At 35.6% G+C, this 18,216-nt stretch overlaps 1 protein-coding gene across 2 annotated transcripts in view; it reads left to right on the top strand.

Moving 5' to 3' along the window:
- LOC107867849 (agamous-like MADS-box protein AGL12) overlaps positions 1-7,942 on the top strand; it is a 79,387-nt gene extending 71,445 nt beyond the window's left edge. For both annotated transcript variants that reach the window (XM_016714302.2, XM_016714303.2), the window contains exons 6-7: positions 7,483-7,524; positions 7,608-7,942. In XM_016714302.2, the coding sequence (XP_016569788.1) occupies positions 7,483-7,524; positions 7,608-7,700 (135 nt within the window). In that variant the 3' untranslated portion in view covers positions 7,701-7,942. The remainder of the gene's footprint in view (positions 1-7,482; positions 7,525-7,607) is intronic.
- The last annotated feature ends 10,274 nt before the right edge of the window (positions 7,943-18,216 follow it).

Raw genomic sequence — 18,216 nt, 5'->3', positions numbered from 1 at the left:
CCCATGGAGTTCTCATGAATACATCATGTAATTTAATCAACAAAAACTAACTAATGAAATGTCTAAGGCATCTATTTTTAGTAGTTGCCTTTGCACAACTATCCTATTACAAAAATAGCCCAAAAGAATGATCAAGCTTGGACCTCCTCATGTTGGCCTCAAATTGTGTGATCAAAAGCGTTGACGCCCATTTGACTTGTGTCATCCTCCCCTTCTTGAAAATGATTTGACCTCAAATCCAAACCTTGCAAAATCAAAGGAAGGACAAATGAACACAAATTCCCCATGGCATGAGGGTTACGGTTAGCATAAACAATTATTTCATCATGCCAAGGTTGCACAAACTTATGATCTAACTAAGGATCCTTCGTGTTAATCATTAAAAACTTGTTGAAAAACCCACAAAAGAGTCGGCTATGGGAATCACCAAGAGGTAAGGAAACCACAAGGTTCATAATGGCATCACTAATCCAAAAGGTAAGGTTACCTTCACCTTTGGATCCACAAGACACAATTGCTTCATCACCTCTTTAAGAGATCACATCAAGAGTGGTGTTTCAATTGGTATTAAAGTCCACAAGATGCATACAGCAATGTCACTCAAACAAGTGAACCAACCAACAAATTTTCTACCTTCATATAAAATAAATCCAAAACTAGCATGGATATCATCATAGGCAGAAAAGGTGGTATAGGAAGGAATCAAGTATAAATGCATCATCAAAGGCGCTATCATTTATAAGATTTCCATTTGGCTTAATATATTTAGCACATAAGGCACACAAGGATAAAATCAAGATATTTTAGCATATATGACTTCTTTCTTTCAAGTAAATCATCAACTTGGCATCCACAAGTTCGGATTCATGTAACTTAAGCACAAGTGTGTCAAACAAGGATGCAAAGTTATAAGCAACACCCAAAGGAGACAATGGCACATTTGCCCTTGGGTTCTCAAGAATGATACCACCTTTGAGAAGCAGGTCATCATCTCTACTCACATAATGAGGAAGGGTATCACACAAATAGAGTTCATCCAAAGTAGTTTAAATAGAAGACTCTCTCCTTGACCTATAAGGGGTGAAACCTTACTCAAGAAGGGAAACACATAATGGTGAACTCTCTTGGAGCTTTTTATGGCTCCCCTTCTTTAAAAAACCTTCATCTTGGTTGGAGTCCTTTCTCTTACACAATGTTGGTCCCTCAAGTGGATTGTGAATCCCCAAGAAAGACTTTTCATCATAGGGAAGGATACCAACACCCTCATTCAAACTTTGCTTGTCATGTGGACCAAGCAATAAGTTGGGTATGCCATAATGACAATATCCATACTTGGCACCGGGGTTAAATAGAAAGAGTGGCCATACACATCGGTTTAGACAATACTCTTTTTCCCTACTAGCTTCACCCAAACTAAAAGATATACTCTCCTTATTAGTATAAACATCTTCAAAAGCAAAGAGAGAGTAGAGAAAGGTATCACTCAAGTCAACTTCACCTAAGGTGCCTTCATGCAGTACTCATTATTAGATTCAAAATCATTACCATGAGTATCCTCAATAATAAGGTCACACAAAGTAGAAGAGGAAGAAATTTCCAAACAACTAATACTTTATCTTTCAATAGAGGAATCCTCAAGTAGACACATACCACCACCAATATCAAAAGGATTATTACTTAAGCCTTCACAAGAAGTAAGCAATTTATTCTTATAAGTATCAAACACGGGTGAGGTGTCATATAAAACATCACATCTATAATCATTTTCTAAGGAACAATCACTTATTGGGTTTCTTAAAGATTCAAGCAAATCAAAGTTATCATCACTAATTGATTATCCTTTCCAAGACTTCACATTTCTTTCCATAAGTGTAATCTCATCTTCTAAGAAGATATTTACATCTTTAGAAGAAACGTTGTCACACCATAGTGGGTTGTCATATGAAATATAGCCCTCAAGATGAGCTATATCAATAATGCAATCCATACCACTAGGTAATTCACCAGGAGTGAGCTCATCATCTTCAAACAAGATATTGTTCTTAAAGAGAGACAGATCTATCCATGATGAGGATGTAGAGCATGCAAGTCCATCCTTTAAAAGACCATTATCAAGTATCAAAGATGTTTCAAGTACTTGATTGTCCCTATGAGCCAAGCAAGTATTTGGATCTTAACTAAAAGACAAACTCACAGGGTCACTCCCATTTTCTTGACCAATATTCTCAATTTCATCACTCACTTATAGTTCTCTAATCACATTAAGCACATCCCCAAGTGGTGGACTAGTTTTGCATATAAGTTGATCAACACAATTTCCATAAGATAATGTACTATCATCCAACCCAATGGCTTCAACACTAGGTGGACACAAATTGATCTTACAAGAAGAGTCAATTTGGTCATCAATAGGATCAACTAGTGTATCCACACTCACAATATGTACATTAACATTAAGCCATAAAGAATTAATAGACTCATATATAGGTAAGCTACTACTCACACTCAATGAGCTACCAGCACAAAAGTGTAAGAGTTAGCTATGTTACCTTGAAGTTCTTTAGCACATTCTTATTTACCTTGGTGTGAAGGTCCTCCACAAGCCTCAAAAGCGTATAAGATTTCCCTCGTCATGTTTTTAAAGGGAACCTTCTCTTTTGGTGCTCGTTCTCCTCCGTTTTCCATGTTGGTACCTACACACATGTCTTTATTAATAGAAGGACAAATAATGTTAGCTTCGATTGGTGGAAACCCTCTCACTTTATTCCTCATAACCTTTTTTTTCCTCTTTTAGGTTGACACCTTGCACACCCTTACTCCTCTCAATCTTTTATCTCGTATTTTCATAAGGCTTGGAGTAAGTGGTCATCTTTCCTTGAGATTTGGGAAGGGTAGGTGGAAAGAGATGATTTCCCTATTGGTCCTTTACAAACTTAGGCCAGTTTTGCATATTTAGAATCTTATGTTGTGCAAACCAATCGGCACCCAAATGTATGTATTCATATTCCAATGGGAATATGTCATACGATACCTCCTTATAGTACCCATCTCGGGTGAAGAAAACCTTTATGCTCTCGAAGACTCTATAGCCTTCTATGAAGTATGGGAAATGCTTGGATACTCGAGGTATCCCTATATAATCAACCATAAGAGAAGTTATGTAGTTTATATGAAACTAATCATCAAGTATAAGAACACATCTAGAAACTCCATAAATCCCTACCCATCTTGAATAGGGTTGTCTTTTTGGATCACTATTATAAAGCTTCGTATAAACCTTCGACACATAGATTGGCCTCAAAAACTCTTTGAAGGAACTCAAGGATTCCTTGCAAGTTTACATCATTCTAAGGTTGGACCTTAAATGTACTTAAAGACATATGTAGCTTGTTCAAATTTTCTCATAGCATAATCCTCGAAGACTCTTTCACATTGCCATTCCCAATCAAGGTAAACTTTAGGATCCCATTCTCTTTTAAAGATAGATAGAGTAGGAAGACAATGACTCCTACTATACCCTCTATTTCTACCTTGATTTCCACTTCCACATGTTTGGGCACTAGAACAAGAATCTTGAGATGTAATATCCCTAGGCTTTGGAGATACACATGTCTTTAGTCCCATGGAGAAACCTCTACTATAGTTAGTATAACCATTCATACCACTTCGACTTTGATAAGAAGCACTACAAGGTGAGGAATATGAATCTTCATAATCCTCACGTACATTTTCACCATGGTCCTCATTAGATTTGTAAATAAATAAGTTATACCTTACATCATCTCTAGGCTCAGAGTGGGAAGTGCAATACTTCTCACATACCTCATCTTTCTAATAAGAACCATCACAAGGCTCTTCATCATCTCTATACTCACAATAAGAACTAGTATCATGATTTATCTCACATTCTCCTTCGGAATAGTGTCCTTTATTTTTATTCATCCCTTGATCATGGATACATTCATATCCCACATAATATCCACGTTCTTCATATCCATAACTATCTTCACCACAATCATAGTCTCCTATGTCGTAGTCATAATTGTTTGAGGCAATCGAAGACATGCTTTCTTGTATCATCTTATACCTACAAAATAAACAAACAAGATTAGTAGTAAAGTTCCCCACCAACATTCATAATAATCTCACCTTTGTGATCCTCACAATTAGAGCGGCGAATGTTAAAGTTGCTTATACTCCGGTGGACAATAAGGTGTCAATCTCTACTTTACGATCGGAGTGGATTCTTGTTTGAAAAAACTCAAAGAAAAAATATACGGATTTGATTCAAGAAGCGACAATGAATTAAAAACTAGAAAAGCTTGAAAGAAATGGAAAGATGAATAAATTCAGACTCAAGAACTAATCATCAATCTTAGTAAGTGAATTACTAGTTATTGATAGTTTTTAAGAATTAAGAAGAGATTTAGGAACCAAGGAATGAAACTAAGTAATCAAACCTGAGCAAATTGGAGTTTAGGAGTTTTAGAATGGATTTGGAACTTGAATTGGATGTTGGAAAGGCTTGTGATGTGTTCAAAAGAGGTTGGTGGTGCGTTCAAGAGGGCTACCTTGAAGTGTGGCCGCACCTTGGGCGCATTTGGAGAGCAGGTTGGGCTCTGCTCCTAATCTGTGGCCAATCTGCGGTCAATTTGATGAAGTAGAAGCAACGAAGGTCACTCCAGTGCCTTCTTCTCCTAATAGTGGCCAGCTTGCTGCCAATCTGTTGAAGCAAATGCAACATAGGCCAAGGCAGTAAGGTTGGAATTTTAGCCGAGCTTTACCTAAATGTGGGCCTCCTTTGACTCTCTCTTGGGAATATTCTTTAGAATCTTTAAAAGGTGTTTGTACAAACACTTTTTCATAACTTTTTCTTCACCTCTGAGGATCAAACAACCACCTTGGCCAACAATTCCTCTTGAAGATTTGAATTTCTCCAAGAACACTCAAGAACACCAAAACTTCAAAAACCTCTATCTCTTAAACCATTGGTCGGAATTCGATGAAATTTTGAACCAAGGCTCTTTCAAACCTTATAAACATATTCCAAACATCATTTTATTCAAATGCACAACCAAAAATTTCATATTTTCAATTTACCTCAAACTTCTTCAACCCAAGCTTCCAACAAGGATAGAACACTCAAATAAGCTCTGATTTGACTCAAATTTTGTCTATAGACTCGTATAGTGTTAAGAGTATATAAATCTAACACTAGAAATACAAGAAAAAACAAAATCAAAAGTCATATTTTTACCTAATTCCAAAAATGTGAATAGTAATTTTTTTTTTGAGATTTTTAATTTTGATACTTCTTTTTTGTTGATTTTTAAGATAACAAACCTAAGATTGACTTCGTAGGAATGAAATCAAGTTCGACTCTGATACCAAAGGATACATGAGTAATCTACAAAGATGAGCACAAGCACACAAACACACAAACACACAAACACAAGAATCGAAAAAATTGAAGAACGAAAAAAAAGGATAAAAAGATAAATGATAGAAAGATAGACACAAAATTGATAAAGAAAGGGTAAATCGAAGGGCATTCAAACCCTAAAACCTCCCTTAACGACTATCAATAATCACCTAAATCTTACATGACCGCAAAGGGGATTAGATCGCCCTTACAACCAATATTTCTAAGCAAGGTTCAACATCGGCTTTTCCAAGCCCCTATCACTCCCACGGAGTTATCATGAATACATTATGTAATTTAATCAACAAAAACTAACTAATGAAATGTCTAAGGCACCTATTTATAGTAGTTTCCTTTGCACAACCATTCTATTACAAAAATATCCCAAAAGTGGCTATTTCGAAAAGAACCCATAAGGGCTTTCTTTATTCTTACGCCATGGCTTTCCCCGACTCCAAGCTCCATGGCTTTCCTCGGCTTCAAGCTATCTTCCAAACACGACATTGCTTTATTAGGAGCTCAAAGAAGGGCCTCCAAGCACATTCTTGGATCCTTAGGGCGATCAAGGCTTGGACCTCCTCATGTTGGCATTGAGTTGTGTGATCAAAAGCATTGATGCCCATTTGAATTGTATCAAATGATTAATATTAAATCAGTGCAACAAAACCACAAGAGTTTTGAAGTTATGACTTATTATAAACTAAACAATACAACAAAGTAAAGGTTTGAACAATCAATGAAGAGAAATCCAGGGTTGTACAATGTTATAGAACTTCATTGGATAGATTAATTATCTTAGTTGTTGATTCACGGGGTTGATATTATGACTATGGTCTTTCGAACCTCTAATCACCTGTCTAACTTAGCTCCATAACTATATTGTTGAGTGGGAATGTGAGAACTAATTTAAATGCATTCAAATTTCACCCCTTAATTGAACCAAATAGGTCCCTTAAGTATAGTCCTATCCTAAGTTCAAATTATCACTTCATTTAAGTGAATTTATGATCCTATTCTATCTATCCTACGTTATATCCTCTTATTCCTCCTCCCGAATTCACAGGATGATTATGTATGTATTATAAGGGTTGGAAATCCTTAAAATAGTAATAAAAAGGATAAATAAACAACTAATATTGATAAACAATTAAACCAAGTCAATTCATAACAATAATACTCATGTTCTTGGCCTTTGCCTCGAAAAAGGGTGTTTAGCCGATCATGGACATAATCATAATTACAATGAATGAATGCATGTTAAAATCCACAAAACAAACCAAAATAATGAAAGAAAAACCATAAAATTGAAGTGTTCTCCAGCCTTCCTTCAAGTCCCAAGGTCGTATACTTAGACCCAAGCCACCAATTTTAACATAGGGGAGTGCCACACCCTTATTGCGGTGAGCTAATGGAATTGGCTTCCTAGGATGCAGCAAAGGGCGTTCCATGACCTTATCACATTGCACAGGTAGAATGGCATGTTAATGATCCCAAAACGTTCAGATTCTGTCCATGCTAGTCCCATGTGTTTGTCCTTCATGTCAAAGCTTTGTGGTGTTGTTTTCACTTGGTGGTGTCCTTCAATTCATCAAGCGTCCTATATCATCAATCACCATAAATTAGAGATCAAAACAACATTGGGGTGTGTAAATCCACCTCAGATCAGATATCTTTATTTCTTTTGAGGAATGAAGGATAATTTACAATGAAGAGAACCCCTCTATTTATTCCTCCCAATTTCTCTCGAAAAGATAGGCATTTCATCTCTTGATAGATACTCAATATATCTTGATAGATATTCACTATATGTTGATAGACATCACTATAATGTAAATACATTTATAACACTACTAAAGACTTAAAACATTTTTAAAAATATTTATTAAAGGTTAGTTAGTAAAAACACCTTTTATTTTTCTAGTAATGAGTAGTTTCCTAAGAAGTGAGTCCAATCTAAAAGCACCACTTCTACAAAGATATAGGAAGTAATATTTAGTTGTTGTACTTGTTTCTTGCATCCTTTAGTTTGATTGCTAAAAGTATTGTCACCTTTATATTAGGAAGGGATACTGGAAGCTGCAAACAAATTTTTACAGGATAAGGTAAGATAATTCGAACTGTATTTCTCTTTTTCTAACGTATTATAGTCATCATAATGTTTGCTTTTTCATTGTCTATTTTGTAGATAGATGAGCAATACACCCTCACTAACATGACACAGACATTGACTGACTTTCAATGCCAACTAACTGTACAAAATGAGATATTCCAGTTCTAACATATGCTCACTACATAAGCTATTCTTATAGTGAAGCATCTAGTTAATTTGGTAAGGAGATGTAATAATGATGATTGAGTAGTTTCACCTTTGGAGACGTGAGCATATTAAGTATGTTAATTATGTTCAATTTAGGTAATATGATAACTAGTGTGTGAATGTATCTTATGAAGTGTGGTGCTACTAATTATATCTTCTGTAACTTCTAAGCGGGCTTTATGAAATGAATCATTGTCTTGTTATTGATTTGTTAAGTGAATTTGTTAATTAATTTACATATTATTATTCTTGTTTTTAAATTTAGTACTTTGGGAATCATATTTTGTGCTGTAGATCCAAAAAATGAGGAAAAACAGAGCATCAAAAGACCCATCTCCCATCCCTCTTCATTTTTGATTTTATGTGTCATTTAATGAGTGTTTGAATTTAATCTGACTGCTTTAACTAATTTTTGTTCATACTGTCATTTATAAGTCTGCTTGCTTGTTACTACTTTTGAAATGATTATCAGGTTTGATGTTTAGGTTGAAGGAGACGATAACTCTGGATTAAAAATACAAGGTCATGTCGTCTTATCACGTTAAGTTCGATTATAAGCAGTTGAATATACTGACATAAGTACAAAAATAGGATAAAAATGACAAATGAATAAAATAAAGCTGTATGAAGTGTAAGACCTTTAATGATGGATGAAATGTTGTATCCAGTGTTATTCGAATATCTTTAGCCTCCGATCCGAAAATGATTTGGTGAATGAATTCTATAACACAAAAAATAAGTGAATAAGGGAAACTTGGAGCACAAGGATATAAATGTATTGTTGCTATATTGCTTGAGATCAGAACGTCCTACAAGTGTCACGATTCGAGACTATCCCAAGACGTTATTATGAAATAGTCATCATGTGACCCAAAATGGGGTCCTTGGTATAGCATAACTACGAAACTTGAGATATAAACAACGAAAGACCTAATAAGCATAAAAAAGAGATAACAACTGTACTAAAGAATCAAAAAATGTTTTAGGACAACATAGCTCTCCAACTCTTGTCTATTGAAGCCTTTATTACAACAATATAAAATAAACTGAGACAAGACGTCATAACTTTTACTGAAAAGAAAGAAGAAATTCTAAGGTAACTAGAAGCCTGAAAATAAAACATTGCATCTCCGAATAATGAGAGAGTTCACCAAACAACTGAAGTATAGATGCTACCGAACATCTAGCAGCGATCCTGAGCTCGAGAACCCGGATCTACATCTAAGAAGACGGAGTACAAAAGACATCATTAATACAATAAATGTATCGGTACACAAGTTATACATACATATATACATAGCATAAATCCTAAAAATAAAGACTGAGTATAATAACATATTGAGTTGAAAAATTGAGCATAACATCATGCGAAGAGTAACTTATGATATGCATAAAATCTGAGGCAAAAGTCAAGAGAAGAAAACCAATTGAAAACAACTTAAAGAGCTAACGATTTGAAAAGAAACATGATACTTGAAAAAGCTTATATGTCAGCTTCTTTATATACATACATACATACATATATATATCCATCAGATAGAGTAGGTGCCATCATGACTCGTAAATCGGGTCATGAAAAAAATAGGGTGAAGAAAGGGGATTTAAAATCCCTCAACTGCCCCTACAATGGCTACTTTTCTGCTTACGCGACCACTGCTTAAGCGGTACAAGTCTGCTAAACCAGTCCTACACATGGTCGTGGGTACCGCTTTAGGGGCCCCATACCGCTAAAGCGGACCTTAATAAAATAGCCAAGGCTGCTTAAGCGGCTCATAGGAGCTAAAGCGCTTTCTACTAAAGTAGCTCTATGAACGCTAAAGCGGTTATACCAGATATCTGACACCAGATTTTGCTAAGTCCATAAATGAACTTCGATCGATTGCTTGGGATTGGCACGCAAACGAACTATTCTAGTATACAAAATTTGACGTTTCAGGCTTAGTGGAACAATCAAAACTTTCATCAAAGATTGTTTCGTCTAACTATAGACCCCAAACCTATCATTCTATTTTTCATATAATCCGCTCAATAGCCCAAAATAAATCTAGAAGCCTTAGGACATGAACCAAGGTTCTCCTAGTCTAAAATCAATGTTCCATAGCTGATGTCACCGTTAAAATTCTCATCTATGGTCTTCTACTAGGAGTTTTGGTCTGAGGCCAATTCCTTAAAAGCAAAAGCTCCAAAACACAAAAATAAGTATAAAACCCAAATGTATTGTCCGATAGTTGAACCAATTATTTCGATAAATCACAAATAATCTGTAGCTGCTGTGGGAAGGCTCAAAATGCCAAGAATGTTGGTAATCAAGGAGCTAGAGAAACAATATCCACTACTAAAATGACTTTATTTTGTGAAAGTCTATGGATAGGAAGAATGTGAAAGCTCAAAGGGATGACGTACTAGGTCCACATACTCCGAGCATGACTCTCCAAGTAACCTTTAAGAAGAAACAACGCTTCCAAGGGATTTAGCCATAATCATCCTTTTTTCAACCAACTTCCTTAGTACACTTCTAGAACAACCAAAACTCAACCTCTCCATCAATAGGCATCAATAGGGTTCCTTAGCACACAAACCCAAACAATAATACATGGATAACACACCGATACAAGCACAACCAAGAGAAAACCATCCAAGCCAAGGTAACCAAGGTATGAATCATACAACCAACTCTAATATTCAAATACAACCTTTCTTTGCCTTTCCAACACATCTATCTACTCCAAACCAAACAAAAAGTCATCCATGTCCTAGTCGCACAACTTCATCACACTAACCTCGAAGATATGGAGCTGATCCACCTATAATCTACAATGACAGGTATGAGAATAAGCCATAAGGTGCTAACTGGGTACATAAATAGAGATGGTCATGACCCAATTTCTCATGTCATAATGTCACCTACTATAACCCATTCATAGGTATCAGAGCTTCTAGGAATGCACTACTAAGAAAAATGAAAGAATAATGTGGAATAAATATAATATATAACTAATACCTACAAAACAGTCCCAAAATTAAGTGAAATTAGTACAAGAGCTTCTAATATAATAAGAATACAAAATGAAGTACCAAAATGAATATATAGGTATGACCCATCTCTAAATACTACATAAAGATCAATCCTATCCATAAAAGGGAGAATAGTAATAATCCAAATGCTAGGAGCTTACCCTCAATCTCCGACCCGTAGCAGCTACGCATGATACACACAAAAATAGTGAGAACTTGTACTATGATTTGCAGGATACAAAAGTGTAGTATGAGTACCAAACACGTAGTACTCAGTAGGCAACTACTAACCGAGCTCTAAAGATAATGCAAATATATATAATATGCAAGCTTGAATGTAACTGCTACCACATGTCCAGGATGCTAACATAGGGAGGCAATAAGGATGAACTACCCTATTCTAGCTATACTTAGGCACTAAAGCACTATACCATATACCATTGGCCAATATTCAAATAAAGGGTAAAAGAAGGATGTATAGTTGTATACAAGGCCAAGGAATGACTATACAACATGAATATATATATAAGACTAACATCAAAGATACAAATTAAGGTAGCCATACTAATATTTTAAGACCACCTAATCATAGTAGGGACTAGTACTGGCATATCAGGATCCCTAATTCGAATAACGTAACATACGATAATTATCCATAATAAAATTACCATAAGAGAAAAGAATCAAAATCAAACATCAAATCATAGTACCAAATCATTACTAACCTACCACAAACTAACCATAATAATAACATCAAAGTAACCAACTAGCCGAAAAAAACAATACACTAATAGAGCCCCATAAATTGAAAGGTTCAATCAGCACACAACAAACAACACCCATAACCTATACCTGTACAACTCCCATAAGGCTGATCGATTCGACCAAACAATATACTTGTGATAGGCAATGCGTATGCACGAATAAATATAAAGTAAATCCATGATACCAAAACCAATGCACATACCATAATGTAACCCAGTGTATAAACCTCCTCCAACTCGGTATCTCACAAAGGTAGAACCTATGATGACCATTATTTTCCAGCATAATGGCTCATGGACAAAAAAGCTCCTAGGGTCTTTGAGAGTACCTATATACACCGACCTGGTCTCAATCTAGGATTTCCAATCATCTTCATCATTATCACTCTACTTCATCCAGTACCAAAGAGATTTATATATAATTAATGGACTTGAACAGTGGCTAAAAGAGTGTAAGTTTGTACATCTATTGCACAAGATCAACTTCAGGACTAAATCAGTATCAAAGAGTAGAAAGGGTCAAAATCTCTTGGCCAAAGTAACTAGTAATTGTAAAATCATGGATCAAAATCTATCTCTGTCAAATATATAAAATATCATTCGTAGTCTCAAAAGCTCATAAATCATCCCTTAAGGTGGTATGATTCTCGTTATGAAAGAATTCCTTTCAAAAGTAAAATGTGAGGATTAATCCCTATTTAGGAAAAGTAGTAGTAAAACCATGTTTTTAGTTAGAATTGTACCATTAAGTGAGCATGAATGTACCACATCTATGCATACCACCCTAGTATCCAAACAATACAATTATAAGTGTCTAAACATCCATAGACTACGTTTACATCCTTCACAAGGATAATCACTCGCCCTGAGTTCAACAAATATTGTATTACGACCTTGGGCCTAATAATATATAACTACCATAACCATAATACCATAATTTGGTAAACCAGAATAATCCACTAGTCAAGTAGGAAACCTTATACTAAAGAGGTCATTAGCCTCAACTATGTCTAACATACAAATAACCTATGAAAATATGATCTTATAAGCATAATAGGTATCTCATCTTAAGGATCAATTCACCTTTATATCCTTAAACTTCTAAATAAGGCCAAGTCATGGTAATCTACGCATAATCATATCCTAAAATCCTTACCAAACATGCAATATATATAATACACTATCTCATAAAAAAGTGTAGATAGATGCCACAAACTGAGGCTAACCCCTGGTCATAACAACAGTGCCTATGATCACAAGTGACCATAAGTTAACCCATGAGCTGGTACCTGCTGTGAGCATTGAATAAAATATGAACATAACACATTGTAAAAGATAAACTAAAAAAGGAATGTAAATCTAAACACTAAGATACTAATCAATAACGAATCTGAAACATCCAATAAAAATTGAAAGTAACTTACTAACTAACTAACTAACTGACTATCTGAACGTTTAAAAGCCTCTAAACTGACTGAGGAGCTGATGGGACAGACCCTAACTAACTTCAACTAACTAACTGAACAGAAATGTAGAAATAACTAAATAAACATAATATGTCCTCGATAGATGAGGACTCACCACTGCTGCTGTTCCTGATGCGCTAGACTGTCTAAGTAAGATCGGGATCTGAGTATCCAAACCTATGATATAAGTCATCACAGCACAAAGAAGAATATGCAGTTAGTACTTTGAATGTACTAGTATATGAGATGAGGTCAGGCTAAAATGCTTGAGTTACTGTACATATAAAATAAGGACTAATTGTATAGCATGAGATAACTGAACATGAATGTAGATTGGGGCATGTGGGTTAGATAATACCTCTGTAGGTCTCCCTGCAATATTCAGTCAAGAATTCAATTTAGGTTTTCTTGACCAAAGCATACAGATTGCTAGTCATTAATTATCAGATTTTTTATGTTTTAATTTACAGATTATTTCAGAAATATATATATATATATATATGTTTGGTCTTTCATTCTCAGATATTTTAGTTTCCATATATTCATGTTTAGTTATCTCATGCTATACAGTTAGTCCTTATTTCATATACACAGTAACTCATGCAGTTTAGCTTGACCTCATCTTATATACTAGTACATTCAAAGTACTGACCGGATACTCTTCTTTGTATTATGACCGAACCTATGATATAAGACATCATTGAATAAAGAAGAGTATGCAGTCAGTACTTTAAATATACTAGTATATGAGATGAGGTCAGGCTGAAATGCATAAGTTACTATGAATATGAAATAAGGACTAACTGTATAGCATGAGATAGCTTAACATGAATGCATGGAAACTGAAATATCTGAGAATGCAAGACCAAACATATATATAAATATAAACATTTCTGAAATAATTTGTAAATTAAAACATAGAAAATCTGATAACTAATGACTAGCAATCTGTATGCTTTGGTCAAGAAAACCTAAATTGAATTCTTGATTGAATATTACACAAAGAGTGTGGGAGGTATCATCTAACCCACATGCCCCAATCTGAGCTAATCTGAGTCCAACATATAACCCCAGTTGTAAGGGTGTCAGTACTGTGCCACGAATACTAATACTGGCTGTGTAGATCCACTAAAATGGTGTCCCAACGGACTAACGAGTCACCCTATATTGGCAGGAAACTCATGTGATATGTGTAAACCCTAAACTGGTAGGAACACATCTCAAACCTACACTAACTACATAGTTCAGTAACTTAGGGATAACTACTGAGGGTCAAACCCTAAACTGGCAAGAATACCCCTATCCCTAGGTTCGCTCGATATTGAATCCTCTCCCAACTAAATGACACTATTTACTGGACTGAACTAATCTTAACTGAGTAAACAACTGATCATAACAACTAACTGAATGACAATGCTCATGGTTTATTTGCAATCATTCGAAAGATACTGAAATTATGTAAACAACTAGGTATCGGTTATTCATAACATACCAACACTAAATAAAAATAACAATGATGACATATAAAGCTTTAAAATCCATGGTAGAGGATCATTGCTCAAAACCTAACATTTAGACATTTCATCAAACATATGAGAGTCATGAATTTAGGCATGGTAATGGGTAAACCATGCAAGGATAACATGATTACACTACTAAAACCATGAATTAGGGATTTCAATATGAAGATTCTTATATTCAAAATATAAAATGGCTTATCCCATCGAAAGGACTTGTAAACATAACTCAAAATCAAAACCAATAACAGCTTCATGGAGATAATTCAATTTGAACATGTAAAAACTCATAATTTAAAACTAAAAAGGGATTCTTGGACACCATGGGTGAAAGGATCCCATGGATGAACATCACACATACCTTAACTATCGAATTTGTGATGATTCTACAAATTAAAAACTTGAATTCCTCAATTGATTGAGAATGGGTTATGGTTTGTTCTTGAGAAAAGAGGAGGAATTATTGGTAAGATTTGTGATTAAAAGAGCAAATAGTGCTCTTTAGGGATCTAGATTTTGTGTAATGGGCTGATTGTGTCAAGGGAAAAGACCTAAATGCCCTTAAAATGCAGAAAATCAAAAGCTGGTTATGATAGAGGGTACGACGCGGGCTCTGAAGCATCTCAATAGAGGGTATGACACGGGCTCTGGCACACGGTCTGGAGGGGTGCACTGGATCCTGCAACGCAGGCTAATCTTGGTGCTGCCACTATTTTGGGCTTCTAAACATGCCCTTACGCTCGTCAAAAAATTCTAAAACTCACCTGAGATGTACTTTTATCACCCCCGATCATGAATCAACTCAAAAATCAAAGTTTTGAGGTTGGGAAGACCAAAAATAAAATCATCAAAGTTTAGGGGTCTTGGAAATGACTAAGCCCCCGACACTTAGCCAGTTTTTAAGTTTTGGTCCCCCTAACATGCAACTGAGAGCTGAAGTGAGCTAAGATTTTTATGGGGTATTACAATATCTCCCCCTTGAGAACATTCATCCTCGAATGAGACTGAATAAGATGAGAATATCGGGGAAACTAAAATCACATACTGAACATGCACAACTGGAAACATGATTACATGGCTGAGTCTGAAATGTGACACATGAACTAAACTGAACTGAATGTATGCAATGAGATGAAATGGCTTTCATAACTAAAATTGAGAATCGAAGATAGTCAATTCTAAGGAAAATCATTACCTTTAGCTGGATTTGAGTTTGCGGAGAAAATATGAGGGTACTTGGTTCACATATATGCTTCTGCTTCCCAAGTGGCTTCTTCAACGGACTGATTCCGCCAAAGGACTTTGACCAAGGGAACTTCTTTGTTCCTTAGTCTACAAATTTGACGATGAAGGATTTCAACTGGGACTTCTTCGTAAGAAAATCTATCTTGAACATCCATGCTTTCTAATGGGATGACAACAGCTGAATCACTAATATATTTTTTCAATAGGGAAACATGAAACACTGGATGTACTGAGGCCAAATCTCCAAGAAATTTAAGTTCATAAGCCACCTTTCTAAAATGACTTAAGATTCTAAACTGGACAATATATCAAGGACTGAGCTTCCCATTCCTGTCAAATCTCTTCACTTTCTTAATGGACGAGATTTTTAAATATACTAAGTCACCAATATCAAACTCAAGATCTCTCCTCTTTACATTTAAAAAGGATTTTTGACGGCTTTGGGATGTCTTTAGCCTCTCCTTAATCAACTGAACTTTTTCCATTGCATCAAACACTGAATCTGGTCCTATTACTACAGCCTCACCTGCTTCAAACCAACCGATAAGAGACCTTTAAAGATCCTTAAACGGTGCCATTTGAATACTGGAGTGATAACTATTATTATAGGCCAACTTGATCAAAGGTAAGTGATCATCCCAACTTTATTTAAAGTCAATAACACAAACTCTCAACATGTATTCTAAGGTTTGACTTGTCCTCTCTGCCTGACCATCTGTCTGAGGATGAAAAGTTGTACTAAGATTAACTTGGGTACCAATACCCTTTTGAAAAGCCTTCCAAAAGTGAGAGGTAAACTAAGTATCTCTATCTGAAATATAGACAAGGGGACTTCATGCAACTTAACCAACTCTCTAAGGTAAATCTTGGCATATTCCTTCGCTAAATAAGAAGTGTGAACTGGCAAGAAATAAGATGATTTGGTCATTTTATCTACAATGACCCATATAGAATCATGCTGACTATGCATACGAGGCAACCCTATCAGAAAATCTATGTTCACTTCTTCCCACTTTGAAGTGGGAATGCTGAACTCCTGTAATGTACCACTAGGTCTCTGGTGCTCAACTTTAACCTGCTGATAATTAGAATACTTAGCCATAAACTCTGCAATTTCATTCTTCATACCACTCCACCAATAGACTTTCCACAGATTGCAATACATCTCAGTGGCTCCTGGGTGAATGGAATATCACACACTATGTACTTCTACTAAGACCCGCTGCCTCTAACCATCGACACCTAGAACACACAACCTACTTTAACAATGCAACAGAACATCTCCGGTTTGAGAGAAAACCTCTATCTTATGATCTCTAACTAATTCCTTCAACTTAACCAAACTGGGGTCCCTATCCTGCTTTTCTTTCACTTCAGCAATCAAAGAAGATTCTGAACCATTCTGGACCCATATACTTACCTTAGCTGAATCAAACAATCAAACACCTAATATGGCAAACTGATGAACCTCCCTGACTAACTACTCATTATCCTCCTCAACATGAGCAACACTACCCATAGATAATATACTAAGGGTATCTGCCACTACATTGGCCTTACCCAAATAATAAAACATCCTTATTGCTTAATATTTTAAAAACTAAAGCCACTTTCTCTAATAAAGATTTAAATCTTTCTGCGAGAACACATACTACAAACTTTTGTGATTTGTGAACATATCCACATGAACCCTATAAAGTTAATGTCTCCAAATTTTCAAAGCAAAAACAACTGATGCCAACTCAAGATCATGGGTAGGGTAGTTCTTCTCATGGGGTTTAAGCTTTATAGAGTCATAGGCTATGACCTTACCCCTTTGCATCAATACATAACCAATACCAACTCTGGAAGCATCACAATAAACTATAAACTCATCTGAACTATCTGGCAAAGTCAAAACTGAGGCTGAAGTGAGTTGACTCTTCAACTTTTGAAAACTCTTTTCACAAGAATTTAACCACTGAAAGATTACTTTATTCTGAGTCAATCGATACATGGGGATGAAATAGACAAAAACCCTACAACAAACCATCTGTAAAAGCTAGCCAAACCTAAGAAACTCCTGATATCTGATGGAGAGAAGGGTCAGGGCCAGTTTGTCACTGCTTTGGTCTTTTGGGGGTCAACTCGAATTCCATCATAAGAAATAATATGAAAAAGAAAAGCTATTAATCTTAGCCAAAATCCACACATTCTAAATTTAGTGAACAAATGATGGCCCCTAAGAGTCTTCAATACAATTCTTAGATAGTCTGCATGATCATTTTTACTACAGGAATAGAAAAGGATATCATTAATGAAGACTATGATGAACATGTCCAAGTACCTTTTGAACACCCTATTTATCAATTCCATAAAAATGGAAGGGGCATGCGTTAGTCCAGAAGACAACTAGAAATTCAAAGTGACCATACCGAGTTCTAAGAGCTATGTTTGGAATGTCATAATCTTTGACTCTAAGCTGATGATA

This window comes from Capsicum annuum, chromosome 4 (genome assembly GCF_002878395.1).
Source record: "Capsicum annuum cultivar UCD-10X-F1 chromosome 4, UCD10Xv1.1, whole genome shotgun sequence".
Classification (NCBI taxonomy): domain Eukaryota; kingdom Viridiplantae; phylum Streptophyta; class Magnoliopsida; order Solanales; family Solanaceae; genus Capsicum; species Capsicum annuum.
Note: the sequence above shows the minus strand (reverse complement) of the source record. Positions and strands in the feature narration are given on the sequence as shown.